General features: G+C 46.1%; 1 protein-coding gene across 2 annotated transcripts in view; it reads left to right on the top strand.

Moving 5' to 3' along the window:
- The window catches only part of TEX2 (testis expressed 2), a 108,375-nt gene that overhangs the window by 38,273 nt on the left and 57,504 nt on the right, over positions 1 to 12,598 (top strand). For both annotated transcript variants that reach the window (XM_043464614.1, XM_043464623.1), the window contains exon 2: positions 4,500 to 6,162. In XM_043464614.1, the coding sequence (XP_043320549.1) occupies positions 4,525 to 6,162 (1,638 nt within the window). In that variant the 5' untranslated portion in view covers positions 4,500 to 4,524. The remainder of the gene's footprint in view (positions 1 to 4,499; positions 6,163 to 12,598) is intronic.

Here is a 12,598-nt window from a genome sequence, read left to right on the forward strand (position 1 = left end):
TAATATTGATTTCATTGTTACTTGTTTTCAGCAGAATGGTGGAACTGACAAATAGAACCTGTTTTCCCAGACACCAGACGTCTGACTTCAGTTTATCAACCTCACCTAGCTATTGCACCCCCATCCATTCTGGGGCTGGATGGGGTTCATATTTAGCATACTTTGCTCATTGCCAAATCAGACTTTTGTTTAAACATACCTCTGGCAGGAAATCATCCTAATTGACAGTGGAAGCTTTAGGCCCTCCCCTCACAAGACTCAAAATCATTGTTAAAACCCAAGGTCTTGTGCTGGTGGTTGGAAAAAGGAGACCTGTTGGGAGAGAAATGACCTTTATTGACATTTCAGTTCCTGAGAGCTTGAGAAAAGGTTGTCCTCATTTATTTAGTTTGAGTCCGGTTATAATTGAGTTGAGATAGTAGAGGGCAGGAGGCTACGTTTTTATGATGCTAGATTATAAGATGGATAACGAGTTCTTATTTCCCAATGCTGCTGGTCACATGCTAGATGTTGAGAACCAAGCTCTCAGCTCCTGAGAGAGCAGTTCATGCCGGTGCACGGAGGGCCGTACCAAGGCCAGGACAAGCAGGAATAACAAGCATGCGTGACACGCTTGAGGAGGCAGATCGCTGTGGTGGCGAATCAGAACATGAGTGCCAAGAGCCCACGTCTGACAGGCCCCCCGCCCCTCCTCATTCAGCGCTGTGTCCCTGGAGCAGTCACGTAAAGTTCCTGGATAGCAGTCAGGTGCTTTTCCCTTGACCTTGGCCTTAGGAAGGTCAGTCTTACTGGCCCCAGCCGCCAGCCCATGAAGGATGGAGAGGGGGTGCTTGGAGGACTCCCTAGGAGGAAGAGGGAGCAGCCTCATGATGATCAGGTTTGTCTAGAACCCAATCCATGGACTCTGGTTCCAGGACATACAGTTATCCAGCAGTTTGGGTCCTTGAAGCAATCTTTGTTTATCTGACCTAGCCCCCTCATTTGCAGATGAGCAAAAAGGGCTGTAAGATTTTCTTATTTTGAAAAAGTAGTAGTGCTGCTTTAGCCTCGTGTGGCTTGTTTTAGTAAAACCTAATTTGGGAGAGTTTATTCCAAACCTCTGAAGCCAGTGCTTGAGCCCTAGAGAAGGACGTCAGCAGTGGTGAGCCAGTCGGCACCTAGCCCTTCAGGAGGCCCAGCTCAGGCCCAGCTGGCTGACACGGGCCACTCAAGATGACTGTTCTCTTGCTCTCCGTACATCCCACGCTCTTCCAGTGCCTGCTTCACTTATACCTATTCACAGGACTGACCCACCTGCATATTTGCCCCAGGCCCCAGCTAGTGACTGTTCTTATCAAAAGGGGCAGTAAGGGGCATGCCCCGCTGCTAGTTTCCCTGGTTACCAGTGAGCAAACCTGATGTCAATTCCCCCTATAACTAGCAGTCTCCCCTTCCCTTTGGCAGCAAAGACTGCTGCCATGTCTTGCTCACCACGGACTGCACATGGTGGATATTGCTCCAGAACTTTGCTTCAGACATGTAAATTCCCGCATCCATTAAACCATTGATTGTCTCCGTCACTGAGTCTGGGCTGTTTCTTCTTCGGTCTTGAAGCTGGGTGAATACAGCATTGTAGGCCTGCAGGGTGCAGCCCAACAAGATCTTAAGACAGTCTAGTCAGAGATCAGCTGAGGCTCCTGTAAAGTCAGGAGGCCTGACTGTGTGTTGGAGGCTTGGGCAGATGGGCCCCTAATGGCCCTGTCTGGTTGCTGAGACCACAAGCTTCTGGAAGCACTATTGTTGGCCTTCTGGACTGGGCCTGACTTTGGCAGATTCCCAAACCATCCCACCTCAACTCCAGAAGAGCCTCTCCACTCTTGCTCCCCAGATGACTGACTTACCCTGTTCAGCCCCCAGTCATGCTCTCTGTATTTGCACCTGTGCCCACTGTCACTTTCACTACCAGCCTCAGAGTGGCAGAGCCTTTCAGATCATCCTTTATGTTATTAAAGCAATTGAAATAGCTTATTTTTCAGCCTACTGAGAATCATCAAAAGCCAAACTTTCTTTAAAATTACCTCTATAATTTTATTTTAAAATTACCCTTGTAAAAGTGAAAGTTGCTTGGTCGTGTCTGACTCTTTGCCACCCCATGGACTATACAGTTCATGGAATTCTCCAGGCCAGAATACTGGAATGGGTAGTCTTTCCCTTCTCCAGGGGATCTTCCCAACCCAGGGACTGAACCCAGGTCTCCTGCATTGTGGGCAGATTCTTTACCAGCTGAGCCACAAAGGAAGCCCAAGGATACTGGAGTGGGTAGCCTATCCTTTCTCCAGGGGATCTTCCCGACCCAGGAATTGGACTGGGGTCTCCTGCATTGCAGGTGGATTCTTAACCAACTGAGCTATCAGGGAAGCCCCTATAAAAGTAGGTGACCATTAAAATGAAAAATGGGTTTTGTACTTGGTATTTTTCTTCTTCCTAAGCCAACAAACATGTTGGCTTTGAGATAACAGGGAAGGATTGTCCTGGACCCGTGGCTGTGTCTTTCTAGCTTACTGCCAGCTCCTGGATTTGAGTGTTTTGTCTGATCAATAGAAATCATTCTTTTTTCTTGGCTCCAATGGGGACAGGAGAGCCTGAGGATCATGAAGGAGCTTGGGCAAAACTCAATTGAAAAGTTTTTATGAAAGTAATTTCTCTCAAGTGTTGATACTGTAGAAATCGGTAGTTTGAGATGTATTTTTGTTGTGACTGGGCTCTTGAACTGTAGTTCTTGTCATCACTGGATTATTTCTTGTTTCTAGGAAATAGTTTTTCCTGCCCTCCCTCTCCTCCTCACCTTGATTTTTCTCCCCCATCACCTCCAAACAAACACAGGTTTACTTTTTCTCTTGTTTTGGTAGTCTCAGTTGCTAGCATTTTGAACCTGAATATTTGGTAGAAGACTTAAATATAGGAGTTCTTCAAATTAAAGGATCAGGCAGCATAATGTTGAGTCTATGGCAGATTACCAGGGTAAGTATCAGATTGGGTTGTGTATTATCACCTCTAAACATAAACATAAGAGTTTGAGATTTAGAAAGTCTCAAAGTCATTGGTCCCTCATTTGACAGATGAAGATTCCGAGACCCAGAGAGGTCTTGGCTTGTTCAAGGTCCCACCGAGTCAGCTGAAGAAGGAGCAGGTGTCAGAAGCCTTGTTTCCTGGCCCCAAGGCCGCCCTTTCCTCTCTTCCATGATGCCTCGCTCGTGCTGGCCCTCACCCCCAACACCCACCCTCCACCCTGGACGTGGAGAATAGACCCGTGTGTCAGGACACACCATGCCCATGCTCATCTTCATGCCTTCGTCCCTTCTTTCTAATCAGGCCTATCCTGCCACAGCCTGCCATCAGTTTAAAGGAGCAGGCAGGTGTCCTACGTCCCACGCTGCTCTCACCCTCCTCAGAAGGCCTGCAGGTCACTCCTCAAGTACGTTTTAGCTACTCTGATAGTCATGCTTTCCAGATGGTGGTGTTCATTTCCCTCTGGTAGGACCTGTCATGATGCCTGGGTCCCTGTAAATGGGCCTTAAGTGAATGGGGCGTGGGGGACGGTGTAATGCACTGGGTGTCTCAGGCAGGCTTGGCTTCGTTTGCCTTGCTGCCCAGCTTTTCAGGTGTCTCTTGTCTCGACAGCGACTAAGTGACGCCGCCTCCGTGCCTCTCACCCCAGCCTCTTAGCAGGGTTCTCAGTTGGTGGTGGGTTGCAGCATTGAGACTTTCATTTTCCTGCCCTTGGATTCTTGGATTCAGCTGAAAATATAACTTTGCTTTATCTTGAAGTCTTAGAAATGGCCATGTCTTCATGGCTGCCTAAATATTCTGGCCTCAGGGTACCTACCATTTGGGAAGTAAGCCAGCCGGTCACAGCAATTAGTTTGCAGATGTCGCTTGCCACCCTTGGTTACTCTGCTACTTATTTGCAGTGGCAGGCTATATGAGCATTGGTGGGAGACACAAGCCAAATAATTGTTAGGATTGCTGTGAAAATTGCAGTGAAAGCCATAACCCTCCAGGATTCACTTTTTATAGCCGGAAAGCCACTGGTGAAATTTTTGTTCCAAGATCCTCAAAACCACCAGGATGCTGCATTTTATCCTGTGGGAGTTCTGAACTAATGCTGGTAACAACTGTTGTGCAGGTCTTTCAAGCTTTCCAGTATGGAATTACTGATAGAAATGGACCAGTTAACAGGGAGGAAACAATTACTTAGATGTTGTGAAGGAACAGGTTGTATGGCATTTATAACACGGGTGGGTAGTTTGCTCATAAAAGAGAATGCCTCACTGGAATGAATTTATTTGATGAAAATTAAACCATTAAACCTGCTCAAGTGAGAAAGGGTGGCCATCTGCCAGGTAAAAGCATAATCACCATTTAGAAGTGAGCTTCAGCCGCGCTCTGGTCCACACACGACAGCGTCTCCCGTGGAGAAACCGCTTTCTGACCTCCGGTTTTTCTCGCTGTTTTCACAGAGCCTGAGCCCTTGTGAAGCCGGCGATGACAAGTCTGAATGGTCGCCATGCCGAGAAAACCCTTGACATGCCAAAACCATCAGCCCCCAGAGTGCACGTGCAGAGGTCCGTGTCCCGAGACACTATCGCCATCCACTTCTCGGTGTCCGGGGAGGAGGAGGAGGAAGAGGAGGAGGAGTTCCGGGAGCGCCTGGAGGAGGGGCTGGACGACCAGGGCGTTGTAACGGGGCTTGAAGCCAAGGAGGACCTCTACCTTGAACCCGGGGGTGGCCATGACCCCGCCGGCCCCGGCGCCCAGCTCATCCTGGCGGATGGCCTGCCCGTGTCCCCCGCCGTCTTGCCCGTCTCCGAGAGCACCGTAAAGCGGCTGGAGCCCCCCGCTCCGGCCGTACAAGTATTCGGTGCAGTGCCATTGGCTCTGTCCCCGGGGTCGTCCTCGTCGGGGCTCTTAGCTAGCTCTCCCAGCGTGTCCTCCCTGTCCGAGCAGAAAACCAGCTCTTCCTCCCCGCTGTCCTCGCCTTCCCGGTCGCCCATCCTCTCATCCAGCGCCTCGTCCTCCACCCTTTCCAGCGCCAAACCCTTCCTGAGCCTCGTGAAGTCCCTGTCGACCGAGGTGGAGCCAAAAGAATCCCCCCACCCCCCAAGGCACAGGCACTTGATGAAGACGTTAGTCAAGTCTCTGTCCACCGACACCTCCCGGCAGGAGTCCGACGCCGTGTCCTACAGGCCCCCCGACTCCAAGCTGAATTTACACCTGTTCAAGCAGTTCACGCAGCCGCGGAACACAGGTGGGGATTCCAGAACTGCACCCTCTTCCCCTCTGACGTCGCCTTCCGACACGCGCTCCTTTTTTAAAGTGCCCGAAATGGAGGCCAAGATCGAAGACACTAAGCGACGCCTTTCGGAAGTCATCTATGACCCTTTTCAGCTTTTCAGTAAAATTATAGGGGAAGAAAGTGGCAGCCACAGGCCCAAAGCCTTATCTTCAAGTGCTTCCGAGCTCTCCAATCTGTCCAGCCTGAACGGCCACTTGGAAAGCAATAACAACTACAGCATCAAGGAGGAGGAGTGTGACTCCGAGGGGGAGGGCGTGGGGAGCGACCCCGGCGGCCCCAGGAGCGACCACGCACAGTCCTCCGAGGAGCCCGCGAGAGAGGCGGAACCGAGGAGCTCCCAGGGGAGCGGGCTGAAGGAGGGAGGCCCGAAGACCGGCTCCCTGGTTCTTGAGAAATGCTCTCTGTCTGCCTTAGCGAGCAAAGAAGATGAAGAGTTTTGCGAACTGTACACCGAGGACTTTGACCTGGAACCGGAGGGGGAGAGTAAAGCTGAGAAGCTCCCAGAAGGCCCTCTCAAGCCAGAGGGGCTGGCGGACGATGGCCCAGCTCTGGACAGTGACCACGAGGTGGACTCGGCCGCTCAGCGGCTGGAAATACCCGTCAAGACGCTAGGCTTCTTTGTCCTGTGCGTCTATGCGTACCTCATCCTCCCCCTCCCCCATTACGTGAGCGGACTCTTCCTGGGCGTTGGCCTTGGATTCATGACTGCAGTCTGCCTGATTTGGTTTTTTACACCACCAAGTGCTCATAAACATCACAGATTACATAAACATCTACAACACTGGAGCCCAAGGTCTCTGGATATCAAAGAACCTGAGATCCTGAAGGTAAGCCTCTCCGCAGCTGCTTGCTGGCAACCAGCCTCATTGTAGATCGGACTGTATCTTTTTAGTTCACTGTCTCCACAGGTGTTTGCTCAAGCAGTGTTTCTAAGACTTTGGTATCTCCAGGCATCCAAAAGACTTGTTTGGTAGACCTCATTCTAGCTCACGTTTTGCCAGTTCATCAGGTAGCTTCGTAAGGATCTCTGTGGCTCTGGAGCATTTCCAGTAGCATTTCCTTTTAGTTTCCTTTTCAGTCTCTCTCTGAATTTGCCAGGCATTTGCTGCCTACTGGGGATTCATGGTAGCTGAGTCTGTTAGGATTAAATATTCTTGAGGGTAGCGCTTCCTTGGTGGTCCAGCGGTTAAGACTCTATGCTCCCAATGCAGGGTGCTTGGGTTTGATTCCTGGTTGGGGAATTAGATCTTGTGTATTACAGCAAAGACTTGGCACAGCCAGCTAAATAATTAAAAAAAATTTTTTTTGAGACCCTAGAGCAGGGTTAAAGACTTCTGGAATGCAAGAGAAGGGGCGGAGGAAGAGAAGACCGATTTTAATGTCAGGGGTGGGCTGCTGCACACTGCTCTGTGCACAGTAGGGCCTGGGCTTGAGAAGGAGGCATTACCTTTCTGTGCCCATCAGATTTTAGAATTTGGACCTCCCGAGGGGTGCCTGAGGCAATTCATTGGAAAGAAAATATTTGAACTTCCATTTGTATTTATTTCCACGTATTTTAAAAGTTTCTGGTGCTTCTGTGTGTTTCATAATATACACAATTGAAAGCATAGCTGTAGCTTATATAGGTCATAAGTTAAGCACATTTTTTTGGTATATATATTTTTTAATTTTAGTAAAATGCACCTAACAAAATCTACCATCTTAACCATTTTTAAGTGTACAGGTCAGCAGTATTATGTTTAATATTCATTCACATTATTATACAACCGTCACCACCGTGCATCTCCGTATCCTTTTCACCTTTTAAAATGGAAACTCTAAACCCATTAAACAATAACCTCCTATTTTATTAAAATTAAAATCTTGCCAAGACAAGCTGGCTATTGCCTAGCTCCTGGTAACCACCGTTCTACTTCCTTGGTTGTTGTTGTATTTTTAATAGTCTAAATATGTCATATTAGTAGAATCACACAGTATTTGTCTTTTTGTGACTGGCTTGTTTCACTTAGAATAATGTCCACAAGGTTCTTCCATTGTAGCATATTGCAAAATTTTATTCTTTTTTAAGGCTGCTATTGTATGTATACGCTAACTACATTTTGCTTACTTCTTCATCTGTTGATGGACACTTCGGTTGTTTCTATGTTTTTGCTTTTGTGAGCAATGCTGCTATGAACGTGCGTGTACAAAGAGATGTTTGAGACCATACTTTCAATTCCTTGGTTTATGTACCCAGAAGTGAAATTGCTGGATCGTATGGTAATTCTAGTTTTAATCTTTTGAGGAGCTGCCATGCTATTTTCTACAGTGGCTGTACCATTTTACGTTCTCACCAGTAGTGCACAAGGGTTCCAGTTTTTCCACATCCTTGCTGGCACTTGTTATTTTCTGATTTTTTGATAATTCAAAGCTTGTTTGGTTTCTCTATTAACAGGTTTTTCCTCCTCTTTGTTTAAATGAGTGCTCCAGAAAAGGGCATCATGATCTCTATTTACTGCAAAACAAAAACCCCACAAAACCAGGGGAAGAACTCTTAGAGTGCAAAATATTGTTTGTTCTGCTTTATTTTTTAATTTAATAACCTTTTTCCCTTATTTTAAAAAAAAAATGCATGATCAGTGTTTAAAGAAACACAGAAAACCCAAAGGAAAAAATTATTCTTTATCACACTAGTGGGAGGGAATTATAGTTAATACAGTATATAATATATACATATATATATTTGGTATATATCCTTGTTTTTTCCTACATTTCTGCAAATATGAGTAAATATATCACACATGAACTCTTTTTGTTTTGATTCAATGGGATCATATACAGACATCTTAGAGATGATATGGGTTCAGTGCTAGACTACCACAATAAAACAAAATACTGCAATAAAGGAGTCAGACGAATTTTCGGTTTCCCAGTGCATGTAAAAGTTCCGTTTACACTCTACTGTCCTCTGTAAAGTGTACAATAGCATTCTGTCTAAAAAACCAATGTATGCACCTTCATTTAAAAATACTTCAGGAGACTTCCTGGGGTCCAGTGGCAAAGACTCCACGTTCCCAGTGCAGGGGGCCCAGGTTTGATCCCCGGTCAGGAAACTAGATGCTTCATGCTGCAAGTAAGAGTTGGCATGCCACAACAAAAAAGATAAGTGGTGCTGGAACTAAAGATCCCCCATGGTGCCATGAAGATTGACGATCCTGTGTGACTAAGACCCTGCGCAGCCGAATAAATAAAAATACTTCATTGCTCCCCAACTTTGTAAATCTACTGTACTTCCATAAAATATATTTTTTTAAATAGTTATTACTGAAAAAATGTCAGCCATCAGCTGACAGTGCAGGGCTGCCACAAATCATCAATTTGTGAAACATACAACATCCGTGGAGCTCAGTAAAGCAAAGCACAGTAAAATGAGGTATGCCTGTGTTCTGCAGTTCAACCTTTTTTTCCCCCCTTTCACATGGCAATATGTTAGGAGAGTATTTCTTTTTTGAGAGAAGCTGGTGCTCAGTCTTGAGGCTGTGACACACTCAAGTGTAGCACTCATATCAGAAGTGGAGCAAAGTGATCATTATGCTCGGTTGCTAAGCTTTTCTGATCTGCTAAGCGTCTGCCTGAATTGCATGCCCTGTAAGTTAGTGCTAACTTTAGCAAAGAAAAATGGTGCTTACATTGCTTCCACTGCCTAATGACTGACTGCAGTATTCTATTTAAACTGATTTGAGCTCTTAATTGTCTTGGCAAGATTTTAATTTTAATCCGTCGATCTTTAGTGCTGAGACTACAGTTTACTAAGTTTTCTACTAATTAGTCAAGAATTTACTAACCGCGCAGAGGATGCCAGTTACGGCACGGTGTGGTTGCTTTGATCTGATAATAAACAGTAAAGCCAGCACTACAAAGCTGAGCACCGACAGTGGGCTCGCTGAATGTTGGGTGTTGTATCTCACTTAATCCTCACCACAGCCCTCTGCAGTTAGGTAATGTGCTCATGAGGATGTGGATATGGAGAGGGTAAGTTACTCGCCCAAGATCACACAGGGGAGCCAAGCAGGACTGACTTTTTTTCTTTTTTTTTTAAGGAAGGTGTTTTACCCTTGGTCCCTGTGATAAATATATTTGGATTTTCCTTCAAGAGAACAAATACTTCAGTGCTGTCATGGACTGACACCTGTAATTCAAGAAAATTGTACATTGTAGCCTGAGGTCTTTTGTTTAGTGCGCAGGGCTGTTTTTAGGCACCTGGCTAAATGCATTCTCTATTTTAAAAGGGGCCACTACCAAGAATTAGAAGGGTAGGATGTGTGTTGCAAGTTGAAGATTTCAAATGCAACTGTGCTTTGGGCTTGATTAGTTTTACTGAGTAGGAAATCACACTCTGGGGAAGCGTTTTAAAAAGATGACGCTTTAGAGACATCCCTGGTGGTCCAGTGGTTAAGAATCCACCTTGCAAGGCAGAGGACAAGGGTTCAATCCCTGGTCTGAGAACTAAGGTCCCACATGTCAAGGGGCAACTAAGCCCACATGCTACAATGAAAGATCCCGCATGAAGGAATGTCCTGTGTGTCACAGCTAAGACCTGACTCAGCCAAATAGGAAAAAAAAAAAGACACTTTAAAACATTTAGCAGTGTTGACATTACATTTAGGACACAATGTTGTGATAAGAAAAGGATAGTATAATAGAGCCTAATTTTGAGCATCTATCTTCTATTCCATTTTCTCATTGGGCATTGTGCTTTCTATATGAGATAGGATAAATTTGCTCTTGTAACAAATTAGAAGTCTGTTCCTTGCCTTCTTAACAGTCCAGAATGGGTGTTCCTGGTGATAGGTGGATGGGGGCCCATGTTGGTTAGGAGCCCAAGTTCCTTCCATCTTGTGGATCGGCAAACTTTTTCTAAAAGAGCTAGGTAGTAGATACTCACCCCAACCCCAGGTGGTGCAGTGGTCAAGAATCCACCTGCCAATCAAGTAGACGTAAGAGATTCGGGTTCAATTCCTAGGTCGGGAAGATGCCCTGGAGGAGGAAATGGCAACCCACACCAGTATTCTTGCCTGGAAAATCCCATGGACAGAGGAGCCTGGCAGGCTGTAGTCCATGGGGTCACAAAGAGTCTGAGCACACACACACACAGAGTAAATATTTTAGACTTAAGGCTCTGTTTCTGTTGCAATCCACTCAGCTCCTTGTTGTAGCAGAAAAAGAGCTGTAAGCCATATGTGAATGAATGAGTGTGGCTGTGTTCCAATAAAACTTCATAGAAAGGCCCTGGGCCAAGGTTGCTGACCCCCACCCTAACTTATTAGAATTCCTTGCATCCAGCTGGCAGAAGGGGAAAGAGAAAGCAAAGAGAACATGTTCCTCCTTAAATGCCTGGACCCAGAAGTGACACACATCACTTCCATTCACATTCCACTGGGGTGAGTAGTCCCACAGACCCTCCGTAATGCCAGAGGCCCTGGGAAATCTAGGACTCAATGGGGCAGCTTCTTCTCTGCAGTGGCTCTACACTATGGAAAGGGTGAAAGTGTTAGTCGCTGAGTTGTATCCAACTCATTGTGACCCCGTGGACTATATGGACTGTAGCCCACTGAACTTCTCTGTTCATGGAATTCTCCAGGCAAGAATACTGGAGTTGGTTGCCATTTCCTTCTTCAGGGGTCAGCCCAGGAATGGAACCTGTGTCTCTTGCAGTGCAGGCAGATTCTTTACATTCTGAGCCACCGGGAAGCCCCTTCCCACTATGGAAAGAGATGCCTGAGTTTTGAAGGCACGGCTAGCCTTCTCTACCTCACTTTCATAGAACTTATCAGAGCCATAGTTATCTGTTTACTGTCTGTCTTCCCCAGGACACCATAAACTTCATGAACGCACAGGCCATGGCCATCTTGTTCATCATTGTGTCCTCAGCCCCTGACGTGTACTAGGCACGTGTTAAGTAATTGTTGGATGGATGGATGGATGAATGAATGAGGTTTTAATCTGAAAATTTAGGCAGTAAGTTAATATTGACCCTGTCATCTCCCTAGGAAGTTGCTTTTTTCAAAAAAATCCCTGACAGTTGCCTTTTTGGGGAAAAATGTTTAGTCAAGATTTGAGGGGGCTGATTCATGTTGATATATGGCAGAAACCAGCACAATATTGTAAAGCAATTATCCTCCAATTAAAAATAAATTAATAAGATTTGAGGGACTTACCTGATGGTCCAGTGGCTAAGACGCCATGCTGTCAGTGCAGGGGACCCAGATTCGATCCCTGGTCAGGGAGCTAGATCCTACCTTCCCATGTGTGGCAACTAAGGCCCGGCACAGCCAAATAAATATTTTTTTTAAAGAGATTTGATAAGAGTGATCTTTCAAGGAGATAAAAAATAATTATAATAAAAAGTACAACTTATGGAGAGTTTTTTCTTTTTCCACAGGAGTGGAAAAGCCAGGATGGTCCATCTTTGACAGGGTTGGAAACTTGATGTTTGCTGCTTAGAAATCGCCTGGCAGCAAGTCTGCTCTCCTCTTACCAGGGCTCATACGTCGAGTGCAACGGGAGTGAGGGATGAGGAGTGCATGCCAAGTAGAGCGTTGGAGAGACGGGGGCGGTGGCGTGTTCTCGGTTTCCACTCCGCCTCCAGATTTATGGCTTTTAAAGTGGTGCAGAAGATGGGCCTTGGTTTCTTTGTAAAGCAGTTCTGTGAACCTGTTTCTAGTGGGAGTTGAAAGAGTCACTTTTTGAAAAATGGCTTGATTTCGGGGATTCATCAGCGGGTTTATTTCCTGTGCATCTGATGCTATTTAGTTTTTATAAAGGACATGATGCAATTCTTGAGGGCAGGTATGGAACATTTTTTAAGCATTCAGTAAGACAGGAGGCTATAAAACATCATTCTGTGATAGAATGTGCTAGTACAGAGGCCCAGCCCCTTGATCTGCAGACTGCCTGCCCTTTATCTGGAAGCCCCCAAACCTGTCAGGCAGGAAGCTCGGTGCTCGGGACTGTTTTAGGAGCCAGTGTGGTTTTAAACCTCTGAACCATAGAAGTTCTCATTGATGGGCCCAGGAAGTCCTTGCAGCCTGGACTGAGAGCCTGGTTTCTTTATTGGCTTCATAAGCAATTCAAGGAACACTGCAGTTTTTCTTTGAGGTGCCTTCACATGACCAGGAAAGGGAGAAGAAAAATAAAGCTTTTCTGTACTTTATCCAGGTGGTTTTATTATTCCAGCCACACTGCAGACATTTGTATTTAAAAATGACACTGCAGCAGTGATGA

Source organism: Cervus canadensis, chromosome 1 (assembly GCF_019320065.1).
Source record: "Cervus canadensis isolate Bull #8, Minnesota chromosome 1, ASM1932006v1, whole genome shotgun sequence".
NCBI lineage: Eukaryota > Metazoa > Chordata > Mammalia > Artiodactyla > Cervidae > Cervus > Cervus canadensis.